The sequence below is a fragment of the Procambarus clarkii genome, chromosome 21 (assembly GCF_040958095.1).
Source record: "Procambarus clarkii isolate CNS0578487 chromosome 21, FALCON_Pclarkii_2.0, whole genome shotgun sequence".
Taxonomy (NCBI): domain Eukaryota; kingdom Metazoa; phylum Arthropoda; class Malacostraca; order Decapoda; family Cambaridae; genus Procambarus; species Procambarus clarkii.
In genome coordinates this window covers 5,741,357-5,766,600 of record NC_091170.1, presented here as the reverse complement: position 1 = coordinate 5,766,600, position 25,244 = coordinate 5,741,357, and the positions used below count along the sequence as shown (strand labels likewise).

At 40.7% G+C, this 25,244-nt stretch overlaps 1 protein-coding gene across 1 annotated transcript in view; it reads left to right on the top strand.

Annotated features, from left to right (window-relative positions):
* The window catches only part of LOC123760817 (galactoside alpha-(1,2)-fucosyltransferase 2-like), a 215,164-nt gene that overhangs the window by 148,706 nt on the left and 41,214 nt on the right, over positions 1–25,244 (top strand). The window contains exon 4 of the mRNA XM_069328418.1: positions 3,615–3,718. Coding sequence (XP_069184519.1) covers positions 3,615–3,718 — 104 coding nt within the window. The remainder of the gene's footprint in view (positions 1–3,614; positions 3,719–25,244) is intronic.

The window sequence follows — 25,244 nt, the reverse complement described above, 5'->3', positions numbered from 1 at the left end:
TTTCGTCAGACTATTGGACAAAGTGGAGAGACGGGCTAGAAGGCTTATCTCTAGTCTTGACCAAGTCAGGTGGGAACGGTCTGAACATCAGAGCCTGCAACACCGTCGGGACGTTGTTGGTCTTACTGTTATGTACAAGGCCAACATCCTTAAAGTTCCGCACTTGGCCCAACTCCGTGGAGTACCAGTAGTTCCCACTCGTAACACTAGGCTCTCAACCTTCAACAGTCTCATGCTGGAAGTGCCATTCTCAAGAACATCACTCCATCAGCGTTCATTCCTTCCGAGACTTACTCGCATCTGGAACTTGTTCGCTCAACAGATTGATACACGGGAGATCAGGTCAACTGTTCACATGAAGACTCTGGCACACAGCTGGCTACAAGCTCATCCTGTTCCTTATATGATTGTTACTTAATGTTTTTTAATGAATAAAGGCTATTCCTTCTAAAGCAAATAATACCAGGCTCATGAAATAAATGGGCATCTAGGAGTAGGTTTCAACTTAGCTTACATAAGTTAAATATATGGTAGTTCCCATTGTGTTAGTTTCAAAGTATACTCTTATGTAATAAATGAGTTTCTAGGTGTAGGCTTCAGATGAGCTGAGGTAGGATAACAGCTCTTGCTTGCAGTTTCAATAGGTATGTTATTAGGCATCCCTTATGAATCCTAGTCTTAGTTTAAAAAAAAAAAAAAAAAAAAAAAAAAAGAGAGAGAGAGAGAGAGAGAGAGAGAGAGAGAGAGAGAGAGAGAGAGAGAGAGAGAGAGAGAGAGAGAGAGAGAGAGAGAGAGAGAGAGAGAGAGAGAGAGAGAGAGACAGACAGACAGACAGAGACAGAGAGACAGAGAGACAGAGAGAGAGAGAGAGAGAGAGAGAGAGAGAGAGAGAGAGAGAGAGAGAGAGAGAGAGAGAGAGAGAGAGAGAGAGAGAGAGAGAGAGAGAGAGAGAGAGAGAGAGAAAGAGAGAGAGAGACAGAGAGAGAGAGAGAGAGAGAGACAGAGAGAGAGAGACAGAGAGACAGAGAGACAGAGAGAGAGAGAGAGAGAGAGAGAGAGAGAGAGAGAGAGAGAGAGAGAGAGAGAGAGAGAGAGAGAGAGAGAGAGAGAGAGAGAGAGAGAGAGAGAGAGAGAGAGAGAGAGAGAGAGAGAGAGAGAGAGAGAGAGAGAGAGAGAGAGAGAGAGAGAGAGAGAGAGAGAGAGAGAGAGAGAGAGAGAGAGAGAGAGAGAGAGAGAGAGAGAGAGAGAGAGAGAGAGAGAGAGAGAGAGAGAGAGAGAGAGAGAGAGAGAGAGAGAGAGAGAGAGAGAGAGAGAGAGAGAGAGAGAGAGAGAGAGAGAGAGAGAGAGAGAGACAGAGAGAGAGAGAGAAAATTCAACAAATGCAGCTTAACATAAATGCCAATTCCTTAACCAAATGAGAGACAATCACACAAAATCAAATGCTTCATTCAGAAACGGTTGTCCATCTAAAATTGGGAAAGGTTACATAAAAATTACAGTTCAACATTTACATAATAAAAAGTCAAAATAACAGTATACTAAAAATTGCATATGTAAATAATAGCAAATTATACATATTATTGTTATGTATTGTATAATTTGTATTTACATTAGAAGTTTCATTTGTCAGTGATTAATACAAAAAATCAATACAGTTTTAGTTGAAGTGGACAAATTTTATTAATAGAAAAAATAAAAAAAATGTTTGTCAATAAGCTATCTTTTTGTAATAGGAGCTTCTTAATAATTGCAAATATCAAGATAAGGGGTATCCGTTCTTCCTCTGCTGACTAGTTGTTCAATTATTTCCTATAGACCTGCTACTGGAATATATACATTGGATTATATATTACCATTCTTAAAATATATTTTCTAACAACCAAGTTATTTTTCATATAAAGTTTTTAATTGTTAGTGATAAATGAATGAATGAATAAATAAGCTTATTTTGTTTGCTGGATGGGCGATTACCTTCATACAAACTTACATTATTCAATTGTGAATATTTTCCTTATGTGAAGGTGTGGACTGCACATCAGGTAGAACACTGCTGTGAGTGCAAGAATGGACACCCAAAATAAGTCATGAACATTTCCGTCGTTCACAATATACTCTACAGAGGTCAGCATTTCGTAGGTCCCATGGTTCACACTCAAACAAGGAGAGACATTGACTATTAGATAACTTCACTTTAGGTCAGATATCAACATAACTAAATTCCCTCATATTGACATTTATTCTGATCTGCGAACTCAAATGCTCTAACCTTCCTAACAAACTTGACATGACATAATCCTACCACTCTTTCTTTTATTTTTCGTACCCCTCTTACCTATATGATTCTTCCTTCATCCAAATATTTCACTCATCCTATTCGTACCTTTCATCCAATTTGTACCTTTCGCCTTACTCTTACCTTCTTCTAGGAATTATCTTTTTCTGTTACCTGCTCCTCACGGCACTTGCCTTATTTAATGCCTGTGCCTCCATAGTATAAAAGGAATCCAGTTCCTGTGCCAGGTAAGTCCACTACGGGCTCACCATAGCCCGTGCTACTTGCCCCGCTCCTGTGCCAGGTAAGTCCACTACGGGCTCACCATAGCTCGTGCTATGTGGAACTTTTAGTTTCTAGTAGCTGAATCTAAAACAACAACCTAGCGTCCCTTATGGGCTATTCATGGCCGTGTCGCCACTTGGGTGGCTTAATCATCAACAATCAATCAATATCGCTCTACCCACAGTTACAGCCCCACTCCTGTGCCAGTTAAGTCTCCTACGGGCTCATCATAACCCCATGATACTTGTAATTTTTTGTTCCGAGTAGCTGAATCTAAGACAACAATTTCGCTCCCATCACAATCAACTTGATAATGGTTCAGAATGGACCGAACTGTAGTCGTCTCTCTATCTTCATGTGTGTGGTTTGGTCATCATTTATTCTAACTTTCAGGTATTTTCTAGCATCAGAAAAGTTAACAAGTTGGCACTTTGAATATATATTATGCCCCAGATGGATTTCAGAATAATTTCCTGGAATTATTCTATCCAAAGAGATTTGGGAGTCATGGTTAGCAGCGTTCTGTTAGTTTAATATCATTATTAAATAAATTATGGTACATTTTAGTATGAACAGGAACAACATATGATTGGAAGAAAACAGAAACTCATATTTAGCAAGCTTGTCCCCCTATAATGGTATATTGCTTACGGATTTTCCTCTGAATAAATAATTTATTAACTGGAACTAGAATTAGGGATAATTCCCCTGCTCCCCTGTGAAAGGTGCTCAGCGTTATCACCTCCACACATGAATTAGGCTTTCCCCTCATAATTCCTGCCCCCTCAGTTGTGATATTATTGTAACTGAGAGCCACGCCGTCGCTTAGCACCATTGGAAAATTTAGACAAAATGTTTTTTCAAGGTCATTTATTTCCCTGAAAAGAAATATGCTTGCTCATTCAATGCGAAATGCGTTTTGTAATTTTATGTATTTTACTTCAAAATTTAATTTTTATTTTTCAATAACTGTTAACGATTTGGTTATGAATTGTCTTCCAAAAATTTTAGTAATCAAGTCTAGTATACGATAACAATCCTTTGGTTACTCCTACAGACTGCTCGCTGCCGTATGTCTCTATGAACAATGGTGGGCGGTTAGGCAACAAAATATGTCAGTACATGTCTCTTGCCTTACTCAGGAGTGTGTTTGGAATGCGGGTAAGTTTTAAGGTCACATGGATGTTTGTTTATCTTCATTTGATGTTCAGATATTTACTGTTTTTCCATTGTTGTTTCATGAGTGAAGGAAAAATTATATATAAAGATTTATATTATAAATTTGTCAAGGAAAAACAGTCTAAGTAATTATTTTATTATAAAACAAGCATAACTATAGAGTTCCAAAATTGGGAAAGTGTCTTGATACATTAACATTTTATGCAAAATTAAATTTCAGGATGTAAATTCCATATAGAAAATCTCAAGCAGAGCCATGTGCAAATTGTTATCTATCGGTTGAGAAAATATTAAAAATAGTTATAAGCAAGAACCAGCCCATCCTCCTGTTTTGTTAGTACTTATAGTTGTGATGACGACCATAGCTCATAAACCGACGTACAGCGCAGTTAGAAAGTAGAAATCGGTACTATTGAACCTTGACAAACAGGAAAAGATTATCTATCTATGATGTAAAGACAAACTAAACTAACCTAACCTTCATAGGATCAATACACGATATCTGAGGCCTAATATAGTACATATGTACGCTATACAAGGCCTAGGACTCTCCCCCCCCCCTCCTTTTCCAGCCGGATACTATCCTGAGGCAGCTGGGTGGGTGGCTGCTGGAGTGTGGTGCTCTCTGGGACAGCTTGTCCTCTGTACTTTTGAAGCCTTGTGCTCCTGCCGCTGTCCTCTCCAATTTTGCTGGTAGCATTTTTCCTCTTTCACAAGTTCAATTTTTCCTCCCCAACTCTTTTCCTTCAGATTGTTCCCTTCCTGCAGACGTTTTGCCATTCTTGATTTGTTATTTTTGATGTTTTCTACTGTTTTGACGCTGAGTCTTAGGGGAGGCACACTCTCTCACCCAGAACTGTGGTACCTAACGTGGTCGAGCGTTTATTGTCAAACTTTACCTTCATGTCTATGCCCGATCTCTAAGGACTGACGGTTTTTAAGGTGGCAATTGCGGGGCGTATACCCACGATGCACTCCGGAGGGGGGGGGGGGGTCCGTCTAGTCGGGTGTCCTGTCCTCTAATTGTGGTTTATTCATGGATGAAAATTTTCCTGCATGTTTTTATGCCTTTTTCTAACCTTCCCTTAACTTCTCAGACTCGTGGGGTAGGTGACCAGGCCCCAGAGTTAGTGTTCTGGAAGGCCGGGCTTAGTAGCCTCCGTTACATTGGGCCCTGACCATGCTTCTTCTCTGACTCTCCCGACTGACACTCTCTGCTCCCCTCGCACCTCTGTGGCGGAGTTGAGCCGCAATCCCCGTTGGTGACCTCCTCAACACCTGGCGTTGCTCCGTCTCTTGTTGTCACAACTGCGCATTTTACCCCCCTCTCTTACCAGGGGTGCTCGGCGCTTTCACCTTCACACATGAACGCACATGGTTCCTTCCCAATCTAATACTTTCCAGATTTTGTTTGGTCCTGCAACGCGGACTAAATAGTTTTTTCTTAGTTATGTTGACCCTTTTCTTTCTGATGATTTATTCCTCCATAAACACCATGTTGATTCAGTGGATACGGTGGTCACCTTTATCCCGTACTGGTACCCGTGACTTGTTGTAGCCACACACACACACACACACACACACACACACACACACACACTAGTGACCTCACCAGCTGTGACGCGGGACACAGCGACCTCACATCTTGACCAGCTGCGTGGAGTACTTTCTCGCCTGTTTGTGCTGCAGATTATGCAAGGTATTGAGGAGCGCCTTTTTGGCTAGATTGTTACTGCAATGACTAGAAGGGGTTCAAGGTCAATCACCAGCAGGGATGAGGAAGACAGATTTATAGACAAATTAATAGGGAAATTTGTAGAGAGAAGGAGCGATTGGATGGAGGATCTAATTCAAGGGATTAAAAGTGAGGTATTTCAGCAAATACAGGATGCGGTAGAGAGGCAGAAACAAGAATTTATGCTCTATGTTCAGGAAGAGATTAGGAAGGGAAGAGAGGACTGGGAGAGGGAATGTGCTCGTATCACAAACGAATTAGGAAGGATTAACAGCATGGCTAAGGACAGAGGATTAGTGGGGGATGGGTTAGTGACTGCGGTTGGGATGGAGAATCCCCAGGGGACAGGCTACCAGCATGACAATGAATTACTGAGGAGACAGTCTATTATAATACATGGATTATTCGAATCTGGGGCACCAACAAGACAAGAGAGAATAGAAATGGAAAAATACGAATTGCACGAGATATTGAGATGTATTGGAACAGGAATGGCAGAACACGAGGTGGATATCAGCCGCCGGGTTGGACCTTACAATTGTACCAAGAATAGACCTGTTCTGGTGCAATTCTCCAATGAGGAGGCTGTGGAGTACAAAATGAGGAACAAGCATTTACTCAGAGGAAGTGAAACCCATTACAATGTGTTTATAGAGAGGTTTATGACGAAAGATGAGCAAATAGCCCACAAGAATAGATGGCAACAATGACACCGAACTAGCCTCTCAGGTAGTCTCACCTCCCAGGTCACATCCCAGGCCACCTCCCAGGTCGCATCCTCCCCAACTCAGCCCTCCTATACCTCCCCCCTGCCTCAGCCTCCCAAAACCCCCCTGTTCCCTTCCACATTTGCACCTCCCCAACGATTCCCCTGCCCCTGCTAAATCACACCTGTCAACGACCCCAGTGGGTCAATCCATGCCCTCCCCAAACCCACCTTCCCATCCCCCCTCCCCAACTACCCATTCCTACTCCCCTGCCCCTTCTACCCCATTGACTTCAATTCCATCTACTCCGTCCCAGCTTCCACTGCACCCCTCTTCCACTCACCCCCAAACCCCACCCAACCCTCACCCCTCCTATGCACCTCCAGCCCACGTTTAACCCCCTCACCTTGTGACCCCCTAACACCTTCCCCCATCTCCCTCTTCCCCTCTTCTACCCCAAAACCCCCACCTACCCCCGATTCCCCCCTAACTAATACACCCACTCTTCCACTCCCAGCACCCATGCTCCATTCTCATCTCAGCCCTCCGCCCTCAGTATCCCTCTCCGCCCCAACCTCTCAACCTCTATCTGACTCTCAGTCTCACTCTATTTCTCAACCCCCCTATGCTATTCAGACCCCTAACTTTCAGACCCATTATGCCCTTCCTACCCCCCTAGATGCCCAGACCCCATTCGCCTACCAGGCACTCCCAAGCACCCCCCTAGCACCCCCCCCACTCACCCCCACAGCCCCCACTTGCCCCCCAGACACCCCCCAGTTCCCCCCAGACCCCTGGTGAAAGGGGGAACTCTAACACCCGAGTTTCCAAGAAGAGTCTCAAGGTTTGGTACACCAATGCTGATGGGGTAGCCAATAAAGCAGAAGAGATAAAAGAAAGAGTTAGTGAGGCAGACCCAGACATAGTGGCAATAGTGGAAACTAAAATAAATGGCATGATCTCGGATGCAATCTTTCCAGAGGGGTACCAGGTGATAAGAAAAGAAAGGACACAGAGACAGGGAGGAGTGGCACTGCTAATAAAGCGGAAATGGAAGTTTGATGAGCTGGAAAATCCGGGTACCAATGAAAGCACGAGCTTCATACATGGAACTCTGACAGTGGATGGGAAGAAGATTGTAATCTTGATACTCTACAATCCCTCACCAAACAGTAGAAGGCCCAGGCAGGAGTACGAGGAGCCCCATTACAATCTATTATAGTTCCTGAAGAACCTTTTTCTCATGTTGCCATGGATTGTCTAGGTCCTTTATCGAGAACTAAGTCAGGTAATATGTTTTTGTTCACCTTGATGTGTATGATGACGAGATTTCCTGAGGCATATGCTTTAAGGAACACTAAGGCTCATAATCTTATCAAGTGTCGAGCGATTTTTCTCCTTGTTTGGGATGACTCGTGTTATCCAGACTAGGGGAAACTTTTGTTCCATAGTTTTCAGAAACTCTTGTGAATCACATGGGATTCAACATAACTATTCGAGTCCATATCATCCACAAAGTCAAGGTGGAATTGAGCGTTTTCATCAAACGTTAAAACAGATGTTGAATATCACAGGGGAGACTTAGCCACGTAATTGAGACAAAAATCTACCTTTTGTTATTTTTGAAGCCAGAGAGAGGTTACAAGAGTCACTTGGTTGTTCTCCATTTGATCTCGTATTCAAACACCAGGTAATAGGTCCATTGAAGATGCTTCAAGAGAAGTTGATGGGTGATGTCTCTGTTCATCAGAGTGGTCGTTACGTGAGTGATGTCAAGAACAAGTTATGTCGTGCAAAAGAGTTGGCTATGGAACATCATGGGAAAACTCAGCAAGAGATGAAGCACCGATATGACAAGAAGTTCAAGGCAAAGCTCAGGTCGTTAGCAGTCGGCGATTTGGTGTTGGTGTTAAAACCTCGTCTAGGGAACAAATCCACAAGGGCCGTGACGAGGATTCGAACCTACGTCCGAGATCATCCCAGATGCTGCCTTTATCGACTGAGCTACGACATGGTCAAAAGAGTTGAAACCGAAGTTCTACTGAACTTACTGGATCCTGCAGCCTCTCCGAGACAAACCAGGGTTTTACACAACTCCCCCATGCACTCGAGCTTTGTCAAAAGGCCGTTCTCCCTCTTCGCCCTTACTTCATGTTCCCCTACTTCCCTTGTAGGAAATTCGCCCTTACTTCATGTAGGTTCGAATCCTCGCCACGGCCCTTGTGGATTTGTTCATTTGATGCATCACGCTATTGTGATTTCTGTGTGTAAATCTCGTCTAGGGACTTCCATGTCCCATAGGTTTGAAGGGCCCTACCAAGTGATAGAAAAGTTGGGAGATTTGTCTTATAAAGTGTGTAACCCTACACTTTCAGAACAACAAATGACTGTGCATGTCAACCGTTTGAAGGCCTATTGTGGACCAGGTGTTGTAGCTTGTTTTAGTCAGGAGGAGTTACCACCTGAGGAGGATTGTAATGAGGGGAACGATGTTAACATTCATATTCTTAGTTCCAGTTCCAAAGGGAAGGAGATACTATGTCATTTACAGGAGAAACAGCGAGAGGAGTTCCAGGTCCTGCTGGACACACATGCTAATCTGTTTGGGGAGATTCCCACACAGACTCATCTCATCACACACGACATCCAACTACTGGACAGTACTCCAATTCGACAGCATCCCTACAGAGTGAATCCCGAGATAAGACAACTCATCCAACAGGAAGTAGATTATCTGCTTCGACAAAACTCTATCCGTCCAAGCCTAAGTACTTAGAGTTCTCCTTGTTTGCTGGTACCAAAACCAGGGGGAACTTGGAGGTTATGTGTAGATTATCATAAGTTGAACAAAGTCACCACTGTTGATGTTTTCCCATTACCACTTTTAGAAGAATGTATTCATCAGAATGGACACGCAAATTATGTGACTAAACTTGACATATCTTAGGGCTATTATCAGATTTTTCTAAGTAATTACGCTAGGGAAGTGACAGCTTTTATTACACCTGCTGGTGCGTATGAATTTAACGTAATGCCTTTTGGTTTGAGAAATGAACCTGCCACTTTCCAGAAGCTTATGAATTTTTTACTTAAGGACGTGGCAAATTTCAGGGCCGACCTTGATGATATAGTCTTGCATAGTAAGTGTTAGACAGACCATCTGTCAGCCCTTAAGTAATTATTTACAGTATTGCAGAGTGCAAACTTAACAGTGAATGTCAATAAGTGTAGTTGGGCAAAGGGTATTATCGTCTATCTTGAACATGAAGTGTGACAGGGTAAGATACGTCCTTTGCAAGATAAAATACAAGCAATAGTGGACTACCAAGTGTTAACCAGTAAAAAGGGAGTTCAAAGATTTATTGGTATGTGTGCTTACTACAGGCGGTTCTGTAAGAACTTTTCTACAGTTGCTGCCCCACTGATAAATTTGTTGCGTAAGCAAGTTTAAGTGGAAACAAGACTGCCAAAATTTGTTTCAGAATTTAAAGGGTATACTATCTACATCACGTGTTCTTGCCAGCTCTCTATTCATAGACCTTTTATCCTACATATTGATGCATCTGATTTTGGAATAGGGGCAATTCTTATACAAGTGGGTCTAGATAACATTGAACATTCAGTGTACTATTATTCAAAAAAAATTAATAAGGCACAGAAGAACTATTCAGTAGTGGAAAATGAGGCACTAGGTCTAATTTTATCTATTAAGAAGTTTAAAACTTACCTTCAGATAATAAAGTGCTAGTGTATACAGTTCACAATCCCCTTGTATTCATCAGTATGATGAGAGATAAAGAACAAAAGGATTCTTCGTTGGTCCTTATTTCTACAAGAATTTAATGAAGAGATTAAACATATTCCTGATAGGCAAAATGCTATTTCTCATGCCTTATCCAGGAGTTTGTGTATGATGTACCATGAAATGAGATGTGTGTATTTTAAATTTTCATTTTAGTTGATACATTCTTACTTTCAGAAAAAATGCCCTTGATCATCAATCAATTGCATTTTTTCACCGGATGTGAGGGTGTGTTACATTTCCCTATTAATGGATACTCACATCATTTATTATGAAGTAAAATTCTTTAAAATTATTTCTTATAGGTATATACTTTTGAAATGTGTAGTATATCTTGGCAGCATAGTGGGGCATGATGCGGGCTTGCTATATTTCCACAGGTATTATACCTGTATTATAGTGGTGCTTTTGGACCAAATGATTGTACATGTACATTTGTGGCAGTTGCTAGATGTTACCTGTTAATATTCATAATATTATGACTTTCCTTTGATTAAGCATGTAGCATTGTAACTTACATTATTTACATACTAGCAAACCACAGAACCACAGCAACCTTCCCTGTCCCCCAGTCCTCCCCACCATCCCCCCTCCCTCACCCGTCTCCTCGGCCTCCCAACAATTCCCCACTCCACCATCCCCTCTTCCTTCCCACCTTGCCCCACTCCCCTGTCCCTTTGTCCTCCCCACCATTTTCCATTTCCCCCATCCCCTCGTCCACACCATCCCAAACTCCTCTATCCCCTTGTCCTTACCTTGAGGTGCTTCCGGGGCTTAGCGTCCCCGCAGCCCGGTCGTCGACCAGGTCCTTCCCCACCATTACCCCCTCCCTTGTCCCCTCGTCTTCCCAATCATCTCTCACTCCCTCGTCTGATGCCTTCCCAAATGGTCTGATGTTTTCATCAGAAAATTGGGAACATCAAGTGATCTGATGTTCCCATCACTGAAATATAAGAAAAAACGTTAAAAAATTGATATGAAAATATGACAAAATTAAAAAATAAACTATACTCACGAACTAACAGTATGGTAAACAACACAGCTCAATTCCAATACAATTCACACAAAATAAATATATAAAAATGAAAATAAATCAAAATCTATGAAAATTCTATTTAACAATGCAATCAGAAACATTGAAATAGAATTGTAACATATTTAGTATAGCATGTGTGTTGCACAGTTTTTCAAGTAAAGCATAGATTTACCGGTCACAGGTGTGGCATCTATACCTATACTTACGATATGAACGGTATGGTAAACAACACAGCTCAATTCCAACACAATGTCACACAAAATAATTCAATAAAAATGAAGTAAATTGAAATCTTTGAAAATAAAATTTATCAATACAATCGGCAACATTGAAATGGAATTCATGACATATTTATTATAGCATGTTATTATGTGCAACAGATTGCGGTTTTTTAAAAACGCATGTTTTTACCCATAACAGGTGAGCCACCTATATAGTAGGCATAGAAAAAAACGCGCCTATTCGAATGCAACGTTGTGTCAAAATTTCAAAGCAATCGGTGAAGAACTTTCGGAGATTACAGCGTGTTTTGCTCTTACGTCCAACAGATGGCGCTCTTTTTCAAACAGAGATGACACTCTTTTTTGTTTTTTTCCATGTCACAGGTGAGGCATGTATATGGTATATATATATATATATATATATATATATATATATATATATATATATATATATATATATATATATATATATATATATATATATATATATATATATATATACCATATAATATATATATATATATATATATATATATATATATATATATATATATATATATATATATATATATATATATATAAAGAGGTTTCGAAGATTTCCCTCACATGATAAAAAAAAAATTCTCTGAAAAAGCATGTTTTTTTTCCCGACACAGACGTGATATCAATATAATATGTATATATAAACCCGCTCGGATGCGAATGGATCATTGTGTGAAAATTTCAAAGCAATTGGTGAAGAACTTTCGGAGATTAGCGGTTTTGAACAAACGAACATTTCCATTTTTATTTATATAGATTGCAGTTACATTTTAGTTTTTATTCATATCCACATGAGAACTATTGCTTTTCTCATTTGTTGAATTAAAGTAAAATTACTTGTTTACCATCCCTCTTCTGGATGGAGGCGGAAGCAGGGAATTGTGGGTAGAGAGTCAGGGGAGACCTCAGTTTGGTGAAGTCACTCAGTCAGCAACCCGTTCTCGCACTTTCTTATAGTCAATATTGACTTATTAAATACGTGCATATGTGACATACTAATTTATTATGAATATTTTAGTTTACCTTGAAAAGCTTCATAGAAAACACCAACCTTACCTAACCTTCTTAGTATTTTAAAATAAGCATCTTATTCCTTCGTAATTACAATTATTACTAAACCTATACCTATAATAAGTTAAGTAATAATTGTAATTACGAAACAATCAGAGGCTATCTTAACATACTAAGAAGGTTAGGTAAGGTCGGTGTTTTCTATGAAGCTTTTCAAGGTAAACTAAAATATTCACAATAAATTAGTATGTCACATATGCACGTATTTAATAAGTCAATATTGACTATACGAAAGTGCGAGAACGGGTTGCAGTCGGGGAACATCATGTCTGATAAGTCTGTTAACGTTTAATCTAGTTTCGTTGTAGTTGATTACTTTATCTGGAGACAATGGATATATTATTGTGTTGATTTGCCATCTGATTATATAGTGATAAATTCATGAATATTCTTGAATTCATATTATATTATATATATTTTATGCGCATGTTTCTATATCCTAGTATTGTATTTCTTTTGTTTTGTACTGACTCACGAGGCACTCTGGTAGAGCATACTCAGAGACAGTGACTAACCCTGGACTATGCTTATCACTGTCCCCTAACTCTACGAGCTGTGTGAACGAGCAGTAACATCGGTCGGGTCCGAACTGGATTCACACATTTTCGACTGTTGGCTCCGGTTCTCATTTTCCTCCTTCTTTCCTTACTCGTACGCCCCTTCTTTAATCTTGTCCCTTAGATTTTCGCACTCATCTTCAGCTTCACTATAATGATTCTTTCTCTCTCAGAACTCTAGTTTACCCTGGCCCTCTGCGGTTCTACGGCGGCGGGCTCAGTGGTTGTTCATTATGAGATGCTTCGCTATCTCCCTCCATGCACGTTTCAGTATTAACGAAATGTTTATAACGGTGTCTAGGAGGAGGAGTCAGTCCCTGAGAACTGGCTTGAGGAAGTTGTTCTTCCTATTTATAATCAGGGTTCTCTATGGCAAAGCGTTGGGTAATGGGTTCTCATACCCTAATACTTGCACCCTATTGGTTTAATGGGTTGTGTCTGCAAACTCATTTGAACGTATGGTAAATGTCCGCCAGATATGGTTCTAGGAACGCTATCACCCCATCTTCCCTTTTCAATTTGGGTTTTGAAAGTGTCGCAGCACGACTGATATTCTTGGGAACATAGAGGTCAATATTCGTAATGCCTTTGCTGTGAAGAACTCCATGATTGCTGTACATTTTGACCTGGAGAAAGCGAATGACAAATGCTTGTGATTCGAAATTCTGTCCCAACTCCGTTCTTTTGGCCTTCGTAGTAATCTCCTTCTTCTCTTCCTTCTTTCCCTCTCACATCGTTCCTTTCGAGTGTGGCTTGGTACCGCTCTCTCTGCCTCTTTTTGGCAATACAAAAGTGTATCCCAAGGTAGTGTTCTGAGCAGTACTATTTTTCCTGGTTGCCTTCAATGGTCTTCTTTTCTCCCTTCCCCCTGACATTTTCAGCGCTCTTTATGTTGACGATGTTACCCTCTGCAGTCAAGGAGATGACTCGCCTATCCTCCAACGGCGGCTTCAACTTGCGATTGATGCCGTGTCGTCCTGGTCCACCAATCATGGTTTCAAAATCTCTCCGGCTAAGACTTGTTCTATGACCTTTTCTCGGAAACAGGTCGTTCTTCGAACCCCCTTTGTCGCTTAATGGTAATTGTCTTTTGTTTAAGGATTCTGCTTAACTTCTGGGGTTTAGCAGAATCGTTTGACACTCGTTTGTCCTGGTCACCTCATATCTCTTACCTCCGATTTGAATGCTCTAAGGTCCTTAACTTATGCAGGCGATGGGTCACAATAACGTGGCTAAAGTATGTTGACCAGACCACATACTAGAAGGTGAAGGGACGACGACGTTTCGGTCCGTCCTGGACCATTCTCAAGTCGATTGAGAACTTTGACCATCATGACTAAAGCTTTTACCTCTCCTACAGTTCTGAAACGCCTTTTCCTTAATCACTTTTCTTCACACTCACGCTTGATCTCCGTCTTCTCAGATGGGTCTAAGTCTACCGGCAGTGTAAGCTACTCCGTTGTATTTCCTGCCTGCACCTGTATGTGTCGTCTGCCTTTACATATTCACGGCAGAACTATATGCAATTTTGTATGCTCTTCGTCAACTGCTTTCTCACTGACATTCTTCCTTTGTTGTTGTAGTTGACTCCCAGTGCCCTCATGGCTCTAGAGTCCTTTAATCCTGTCTATCATATGGTCGTCAAACTTCAATATTGGCTTAACTCCAATAGATTTAAAAACGTTGAGTTTAGCGGGGTTCCCAGCCATATTAGTGTTTCCTTAAATGAGCGTGAGGATGCTGCTACAAAGGAGGCTATCTGCGCTTGTTCCATTTCCCACAAAGATGTTACTTATTTCGACTTCTACCCTGTTATTCATTCCTCAATCCGTGCCTATTGGCAAGACCGCTGGTTTTCTGTTGCTGGCAACTTGCTGCGTGCTCCTAAGGGTAGTGTGTCCCCCATGGTCTTTCTCCTACTACTGTAACCGGTGATGTGGAAATGGCTCTGGTGAGGTTTCGTATTAACCATACTGGTTTAACTCACAGGCACTTAATGGAGCGCCGTCCTGTTCCTTATTTTCCAAATTGCACTCTTCCTCTTACTGTCGTACATATCCTTGTTGAATGTCCTGATTTCTAGCACGTACGTGTGTCTTGCTTCCCGACCGTCCCTCGTGGTCTCCTCTCCCTTGATAGAATCCTTGGTGAATCTGATATCTTTGATTTTGTTCACCTTCTGCTCTTTTGTTTTCGTATTGGCATCCTTAGAGATATATAGTGACTTTTGAATATCCTACACATTTGACGATGCTACATAGCCTCCCCGGCTTGGTGCCTTGTTTTAATACTTACTTACTAGTAGGAAACGGGGTTTTCCCTGTTTCCTGAGATTATATTGTTGTAAAATATTTATAATATATTAATGCATCATGATAAAACTAGCATGCACTAAAAAACAAGTGCAAATGAAAATATAAGAGTCCTAAACTTTGGGTAAAGTCCAGCTAAACCGCCTTAATGTTTCCTTGGTGGATGAACTCCAAGTCAGGTTGAAGAAACTTCAGGCACCTGTTGATATTTCACCATATAAATTCGTTGCACTTAACGGATTAAAATGATAAAAGCCATGAGAATTAAATTGCTGCCAAATAGACTGGTTCACAAAAGCTGTCTTGATTTTTGCCAAATTATCTCTAGCCTAACTCTAATAGTTACTGATAAGTAACTATAATGACTCGATTCATTTAAATGCAACAATATCAACAATGATAATTGTTCAATTTGAGTACTGCATATAATTACCAAGATTTAATGAATAATTAATTTATTTATTATCTTTAAGAATATTGTATTCAATGACAATTATGACAAGATTAAGTAATTATCTTGATAACTATTGCTTACCTTTGTTAAGACTTGATAAGAAATAGTTAGGATTGATAATATATAATAAAATCAGATAATAACTTTATGGATTAAGATAAACAATAAACTAATGGCCACTTAAATAAACTGGGCGTTTGTCCGTGTAACTTAAGGCTGCTGTTGGCCTTCCTTATTGTTAATGCTTTCCTACTGAGAGATGAAATCAACTGAATTGTTATCTCCGCATTTCCCTTAAACATTGGTGATCAAATTCCATACCATTTCATCTCCTGCTGGTATTAAGTACCTGGATCTCTCCAATTAAAACATTTTGGCGCTTTCCAGCAGACCTGCGTCGGCACCAATATTATTAAACACACCGCACTCGTGCCCCTCGCGGGAGTCACGAGCAAAAATATTTGTATAAAATCCATAACAGTCTCCGTGGTGTAGTGGTAAGACACTCGCCTTGCGTTCCGCGAGCGCTATGTCATGGGTTCGTATCCTGGCCGGGGAGGATTTACTGGGCGCAATTCCTTAACTGTAGCCTCTGTTTAACGCAACAGTAAAATGTGTACTTGGATGAAAAAACGATTCTTCGCGGCAGGGGATCGTATTCCAGGGACCATAGGATTAAGGACTTGCCCGAAACGCTACGCGTACTAGTGGCTGTACAAGAATGTAACAACTCTTGTATATATCTCAAAAAAAAAAAAAAAAAAAAAAAAATTATTATCCGATCAACTTGGGAATAGTTTACAAATGTTTGCCATGAAATTTACGTTTTCTCTAATAGCCGAACAGCCTATAAAAGAAAACGGCGTGGCAGTGAATCATCGTGGTAAAACAATTGTATTATTGACACGACGAGTGTAATCGACGTAGTTTTTATATATGTTGCCGGTCGAACGCATCCTTATGTGACCTTTAATACTTATGTTCTTATAGAACATTCTATTGCGAGCACATTGGTACAAAAATGAAATACATACATCGACAAATAATGTCAGGACAGTGAATTGAATATACACTTTTCAAAGCGAGTTTCGCCGATATGCCGCCGCGGGTAACACTTCGGCCACTTCCCACACTGTTTTGGGTGGGCTACGACATTGAATCTATATTTATATGCATATGTCCGTGTAGAGAATGTTATTGCGATTCCAATGATACCACAATTAGCGATATAGGACAACTGTAGGCTTCGCAACCATTAAGAGAGTGGAAACATTTTGTTGCTGTTTGGCGCTCTTGGCGAGTGATCTGAATAGTTTTTTATTTGGTGTTGATAGTCCTTATGCTTGGGCGGCATTTTATAGGTATGCTCTTATAGACAATTTCATTGCGAACACAGTGATACCAAATTTAAATACGTGCGCCTTCAATTATTATCAGGACAGTCAAAAGAGTGTACACTTTTTCGGTCTTACCGCGTAGGCGCGCGGAGCGCCGAAAGCATCTAGGGTATTATTTTTTTTTTGAGCGCCGAGAGCGCGAAAGTGATAATTATTAACTTATCCACTCTCGTGAGGACCATGACAAAGCTTGTGAAGTGTTCCCATGCTGGTTGTTGAGAGAGAGTTATAGCCTGGAGAGATTGATAGGGAGATACGAGCACCGCAGGGGACCCCATCTAGTATATCTAGAATTCAAGAACGAATGTCTGTTTCTCTTTATTTTAAGTTGGAGGCCATACGGTTTGGGTTTGACTCAACCAAATTGGTAGAGAGTATGCCAATTTGGCATTGACTAGTCGGGAGTCCAGAATTCAAAGGGAAACAGCGTGCTAGTGTCTCATTTAGACCCCCACCACGATTTTTGACACTGTCAGTTGCACAGTAAAATATTTTCAAAATAAACTTATAAAAAAAAAAATTGCTTCATGTAGTAATATGTTTGGAATATTTTCCACTAACATTATAGCATAATATGTCTTAATAATAGTCTATGAAAGCACATGGGCCAGGCCTAGCTATTTATAGAACAAACCAAGCTCTCTTGAGACAGAACGAATGTCAAATCAGCATAAATCAATAATTTTGTGAATAACATCCCCAGGAGGCCTCCCTCCATAAATGAATCCATATCAGACTATGTAATTACATCTACCAGCTATAAGCATATCATTGTAATATGCCAAAACAATTGCATATACTCAAGAAATAATTGTTCAGCCAAATACATTTGTTAACGTTTATATAAATAGATCATTAAAAGAGGATAGCAGTCTGTATCATGACGCTGTTATACGTGTAAAAATATTGCTCCTCCACCATGAGGATATTCCAGGAAGGGACTCCTGGTTCAACCTTGACGAGGAGCGGACGTCTGGACACCTCCTCCTCCTGGGAGCCGCCTGATCATGTTGTTTTCGTGTTTTGGCTTTGCTACTGCAGGTTGGCATCCCTAAACAACGATCCAGTTGTACGACGCCTGGTGCATATATCGCCTTGAGTCACGGGATTGTTGATATATTTTTTTGACGTGTTCTGGCTGGTTCTCCCGGCGGGGTGACGGTGCTCGGGGGGGCCGGCTTGGCCGAAAGGTGCCGGGAGTTGGTAGGTTTTGGTGGGCTCTTGGTGTTCCATCTGCCGTGGTGGGCGACTGGCTTCTGATCTCCCAGAGGGCACTGGATGACTTTTGCGTTTAAGTTGGGGGCCGAGTTTTTTGTTATGCTACCCAGTGTTCTCTGTGTGGGGCGGGGACCGGTGCTTGTCACCTTGAGGGACTCCTGGGGCTCCCCAGTCATTTGCCTATCTGCGTTTCTTTGCCACATGGCATATTGGTTTCCAGTGATTGACGTCCCTTGTTTCGCGATTTGGCTTGGCATTTCACCTTTCCGGACTTTGCAATTAACCCTTACTAGGTACGCCGGGGCGCATCCGATCCCATGATCGTCGTCGCCCCAAGATCAACAACAACAACATATTTCAGGAAGTTCAAGCTGCTTAATTGCCGCCATTTAACAACTGAGGACCTGATTGGTGATGTAAACTGTACATACAATGTGCCTAATAAGCAAGACACTCTGTTCAGTGTAAAATAAGGGTGTGTGTAATGCCATTAACCACTGAGAGGATTGTGTGGATATACCGACTCCACACACACCCTGACGCACTTGTGTATACAAAACTCTGCCGCTACACAAGGAGCTGGTCGGTGGTGTTAACTGTATTTAAATGTATTAAAATTAAGACACTCCATTTTAATGAAAAAGTGTGTGTCTACCCATAAACTGTGAGTGGATTGTGATAGACACCGGACTTTCTCAACCAGAAGCCGTCAGTGTCTAGGAAACACCATTCCAACCTCGGTAGTGAACAACACCACAAGCTCTGGCCCTACAAGCGAACTGAAATCTCAGTACCATAAGATAAGAGCTACGTACCTGCATCTTACCAAAATACAGGAAGGTTGGTGGTGTTGTAACAATAGTAGTTGGATCCAATTCTTTGTGCCATTAACCCCATTGCAGGTGCCGTTATCACCATGAACTTACGAGCTCACCTCAGTAAGTAGATTACTTGAGATGACATTATAACCATATTAACTAAGTTAATTAGTGTTTGACAAATATTTGATACACTGCAATTACTTAAAGACAAATTAAAGTATATATTTGCAATAGATAAATTCATATCATAACATAATCCTATCATTGTTTATAATAATTCATATGTGGCAAGATACCAGAACAAAATGATAGGCTAAAATAATTTATAACCATATCAGTGATAGCTTAATTATACATATTACTTTTTACCAAGTGGTATGTGTTGATTTTCTCATTCAACAGGTAAATGAGAGCAGCCCCATTTCTATTGGATTCTCTGAAAAGTGAGCCAATTAGGTAACAAAAAATAAATACAGTCTTCTACCTCAAGAAGAAAGCAACAGTTTCCCAATGGCTAGTTAGTTCTTTATTTACAGAGTCAGAAGTTTAAAGAAAACCCACGATATGCTCCATTATTCACAGATCTCTGGAAAATTTACAGAAAATTTCCAGCTGTCAATAATATTTCCATACTCGGAAATGAGTGGGTGGTTTGATAAATAAATATATAGGCTGATGGATATTTGGATGGATAGAGGGATAGATAGACAAATGAGTAGGTAGAGGGGCAGATGGATGATTAGAAAAATGAGTATGTGAATGGATAGGTCGATGGATTGATAGATGTTACATGGACTGCCTAAATGCCTCCTCACCCAAACAGTTATACTCCTCATATAAATACCCGAGAACGTACCTAGTTTCCTTTTGTGACATTTAGAGGAGGGAGATTTGAATGATTTAAGTTTTAAAGCTTGTTGGGGAGGAGGTGTGCAAAAAATATGTCAGCTTGAATCAGGATGGAGACAACAATCCCGTCAAATACCTCAGGAGCGGTGATGTGGTGTCTCCTGGGTTTGGGAAATCTGGTGGGTCGGATGCGGCGGGGTGTCCAGTTTGTCCACTCAGAGAGCGCCCTTGGCGTGACGTAGCATGACGTCGGAACCAGAGCCGGAGAGCGGGAACGCTGCCCGCTGTCAGTAGCCACCTAGGAAAAAACGTGACAGCTCACGTAGTACGTCGGTTCCTGTTATGACCACACATTCACCAGTGTGATTATATTATGGCTGGTGCATGACGTGGTCAAACAGAATAGTACAATATTAGTAAATTTTCCTAATATTATCATTACTCTTGTATCTCTCTTTTTGAAATACACTAGTTCATAGCAGAAGCTTAAGTTTGTGTTTCGTACAACTACCATTACATGTCTACGTATTGGAATGCTATATAATATTATCGTGTATGTATTATTATGTAGATTTATATTTATATACTTGAGGTATGACTAGGTATATACTGTGATCTACGTCCTAAGCAACGTAGGTAAAACGATCGACTGGTAACTGCTGGCAATCCTCCCATAGCCCCCCTTCCTTTGGTGAACAGTCTCCAGCTAGTATTACGAGGTATACTAGAAATGACTTCCTTGTGTGTTTTAACATTTATCGTGATATAATCTTGTATACCTTGAGTTTTGCCTTGTAGTCTCCTGTGGAGAATATTGTATAGTGTATATACTTAGGTATTGTATGAATTAGACTTAATATTTGGGTTTTGAGCTTCTGATATGTGAAGGAGGAAAGTTGGGTGTGATTTGCCATGTTGGTAACAGAGTCATTCTCGGCCGGCTCGGCCCTTGACAAATCACGACCCTCCTGATATCCCAGATAGGAGGATGAAAGACATCCAGCTCTTGAGTTGTGTTGTATAGTATATTGTTGTTTATTGCTTACTAATGTATATATAAGAGTAATGCTGTTTGTGTAGTAGATCAGGCTACCGAGTTATATAAGTTATGTCAAGTGGTGCTTGTGTGGGGTATCTGGGGACAGAAGAAGCTTGGAATTGTGTTGTAGTATGTTACTGATTCCTCACCCACTATTTATTAATGTATGATACCACCAACCTGTTGCTTGGGTTAGAGTACCACTGTGCAGTGTTGGAGCCTGGCGTCAACTAGTCCCAAGTGTGTGCAGTTAATGCCTGTGACTTATTTCGATAGCTGTGTTTAAGTCCCTTGATGTGATTACGAGAGCTGTGTTAAAGCTCCTTGTTGTGATTTGAGGATCAGTTGTATAATAGTTGTATATCAGTTGTATATAAAGAACTTTAGTTTCTCACGTTCAGTACGTTCAAGACACGTATTGAAACTGGCCAAGCTTTGGTTGGCTAGCAATGCTGTGGATCATGAAGTCATGAGAGTCCCTCATAGGTGAGATTTAAACTATCAGAAGGGCCAATACGCTAAGCTGTACTGGAGAGGCAATGTACAGCAGCTTCTGGTCAACTTTGAGACGAAGACTTAGCTAGGTATGTGATAGGAGGTCGCAAGAAATTCTGGGACGTCGATACTCCTGTCTCAGGAGGCGGTGCTGGGAGATTGAGAGTCAATCCGTAGGCCCTACCAAGTTGTGGGATATCTGGGCTTGACTCAATTTATTTAATTATTAAATTTATGAAATCAATTACGAAGGACCACCCACTTTTAAGAAAAGAGGGAAACTAATAAAAAGTGATCATTAGAAACACAAGGAAGAACCAGTGTCTATGGATAAATATTAGAAAGCATAATCACTTAAATAATTAATGGGCTGTATGGTTAATTAACTAAAGTCAAAGCCTCAAACACCTACATTGGGGGGGGGGTATTGCTAGAACTTCATATACGTCTAGGAACTAGTGTGGTTCGTGCACCAGTTCATTGTTTGATAAATAATATTGTGACCAAAATATTAAAGAATCAATAGGCAATTACCAATAGAAATTATAAAGATTATTAGCATTAGAAAGCAATCATATAAATAAACACATTTTATCTCCAGTGTACATGACGAGTATTCAATTTGATGGTATCATGAACAAATAGTAAAAATTGGAGTAATTAAATGTGTACAAAAAGTCTTAGCTTTGAGACGATTTCTATGACATCATTCACGCCTCGTCCTCGTGATCTCAGGATCTCCACGTAGAAGCCCTTAGAGGTGAATAACACGAATGTAGGTAACAGCTCATTGACTCCTCACATACGAGCTGTAATTTAAGGGATATTACGTAGCATTGAATTAGGCTACTTAAATCTCAATATTCATGAAATATAAATTAAAGATTAGTGCGGTACTAACGTTGGATTTTTTGTAGTCGTTCAATATAACGACAGGCTGCCCACGACATATACAATCTTTAATGATGCATCAAAAAGGAACTATATACTTATCGAAAGGTGCAAATTATGCTGAAGCCTGCCGGTATCGCGTCTCAGTCTCAAACTTCCACAATGTCGTACACGTGGTTGATAGCTTGGCCTGAATATCGACGCGTTATTAGTTGACCGAGCACTGCAGATCACGTAGAAGAATAATTATTGTTCTGGGTTCAGTACCAGTGTAATTCTTGCTGATAATCCCAACGTCACGTGTCTCAGACTCTGACGCCACGACCTTTGTTGCTCAATTCCGCAACACGAGTCCCCCACTCACACACACAATGGCGTCTCTCCCCCTCTCCAACCCGCGTCCCCGCATTCACCACAGAAATGATTTATCACGAATAATATTATTTCGCGCAATTATGGCTGAAAGACTTTAATAAAGACTGGGTTGTAATTCTAGGGATTTAAATATTATTACTTTCTCGTCTTATGGTGGTAAACAAGAAATGGAGAAGATTTTAGTTTTCTCCATGGCATTCACGCGTGACGGTAAAATTATTACTTGATAACAATTGTAACTAAAAACTCTCGATTTAGAATTATCTGGGAGTTATGTTATCCATAAATAATTATCACACGGAATACTGATGATTTTAGAGAATCACATTCAATTCTCTAACACACTGGCTATAAATGTGTTTAACTAGATATAATCTGACGCAATACTGGTGCTTGGTTTCGTAAGAATTCCAGTATGCATATGCAGATATATTGGTTAGTTGATGTGAACATTACAGTTAGTAAGTTTTAGTGACTATTGTAGTTAGTACATAATGGTACTGATTTATTATAATACAATAGTATTGTATTAGTGTTGGAAATTTCCAACACAAGTTGGAACTGTGAGGAGCGTGTAGGTCATGGCCCTAATGTCTCAGCAGCCCTGGGGAAAGCAGCTACTAAACACTTCTACAGAGAAGAGGGGGACCAATATTCAGTGTGGGAGGCGGGTGAAGGTCTGGGGGACTGTCGCCTGATCATAGTGAGATCATCTGAGATCAGTCGTCGGAAGTTCGTCGGCCAACTGCAAGAAGAAATCTTCTGTAGTTTTGCTAAAGGAAGGGAAGAGGAACTCTGCAGGAAACACATGGAAGAGGCCAGAGCGAGCATCTACAAATTGCAACAGGCTGCTAGTTCAGCCTCTGTTCTTCAATATTAAGGCAGATTAAATTTTCCTTCTCGCATAGGAAGTGAAAACTATTTAATTTAATGTTCACAGAGTGATTTATTGTGTCAAGAGAAAGTCAATATTAAAGAGTGTCAGAATAGGTATAAATTTGTATGGCACCAAATTATATTGATCGTGTGGGATTTGTGAAAAGATGAGGACAATTATTACATAAGTGAATTCATAGTGATACTTCTTTGCTGGAAAACGTTTAGTAAATCAAAGCCTAATAAGTTTTACTAATATCAATATTGAAAAGTGTTGCCTTTTTTAATGAATTTCACCGCGGGAGTGTTGCTACATATGACAGTTAAGATATTTTCAGCCTTAAGCAGAGGTACTTTTATTTCCTGCAAATTCTTTTTCTTTTACAGTTTTTTCGCTTCACTCCTTTCATCACCCTCTATATTGTTTGCTAGGTTATGATTTGGGACACTGAGCACAATTACGAATGTGCCAGGATTGGACAGAATTACCACTGTATTATAAGAAATTATCTGGCCTGAATGAAACATCTGCCAGATTGGCGAAATATGAAATTTAATTTTATGGCAGGCAAGACGGCATCGAGGATCTCTGGTCTGTGTCCGCAGATTGGAGACACAGGAGCAGCCGGCTTTATCTCACTTGCAGTGGTGTTGCAAAGCTGAATTGTGGGACACTTTCCCTGTGAGTAACTAAGGGGCTCCCCTTAAGTGGATACTGGTACTGGTGAGAGGAGGAATGAGACCCGGGGTACTGCCACCAATATGGCGACCGTGCCAGGATTCTGAGGTTTTAGCCTTATTTAAGTCATGTTCAGCTCAAACTCAGGCTAAATAGAGAGGTGAAGATAGAGATTAATAATGTACAAGAGTTTATTGAGATCGAAAGCGAAAATTTATTGGTAAACTGCACTAAGGACTAGTTTTGACAAGTGGCTGACCCCTTTGGCATTAGGCTTACGTTGGCTAGAGTGGCTAAGAAGCGGTTAGAGATTGTTCCTCAGCTGAAGGCGAGGGAAGAAGCCAAAATGCCGAAACAATCTAAGGAAACTGTCAGTGCTGGGAAACAAGAAATGATAACGGGAGCAGTATAAGCTGTTATGAACTCCAGGTTCCTGGTGCACCGAATCTACCAGCTGAGAGTTATTCTGCACACCTGACCAGAAATAAAGATGTCAGAGTTGGGAAATATATTAAGTAAATATAAGTCAGTGAGTGACTTAAAAGCATACAAGAAAAGAATCTTATGATAGAGGGAACAAGATGTCGACATTTTGTGACGAGGCGTGAAGCTGGCAGACATTGTAATGTGCCACGTGAGTTGCTACAGTCGACAGGAATGGACGTACGTCACTGTGTTCTTGAAAGATAGAAGAATACGGTTCTGGATAAAGTGTTTGAGTGAAGGCTGCAGTTATAACTGGTGAGGAAGCTGCCAAGGACACGACGCACGTTATTTCTCAGTAATTATTAAAATATTAGAGACGACCTGAAGCCGAATGGATGGTTGTGCTTGTGTGGGACTCTATGTGTTATATCCTCAAGTGGAGGTGAGTAAGCAGATATTTCTCCTTGGAGCCTGGCAGGCGACTTTGTGTGCTCAAGTCAGGAGG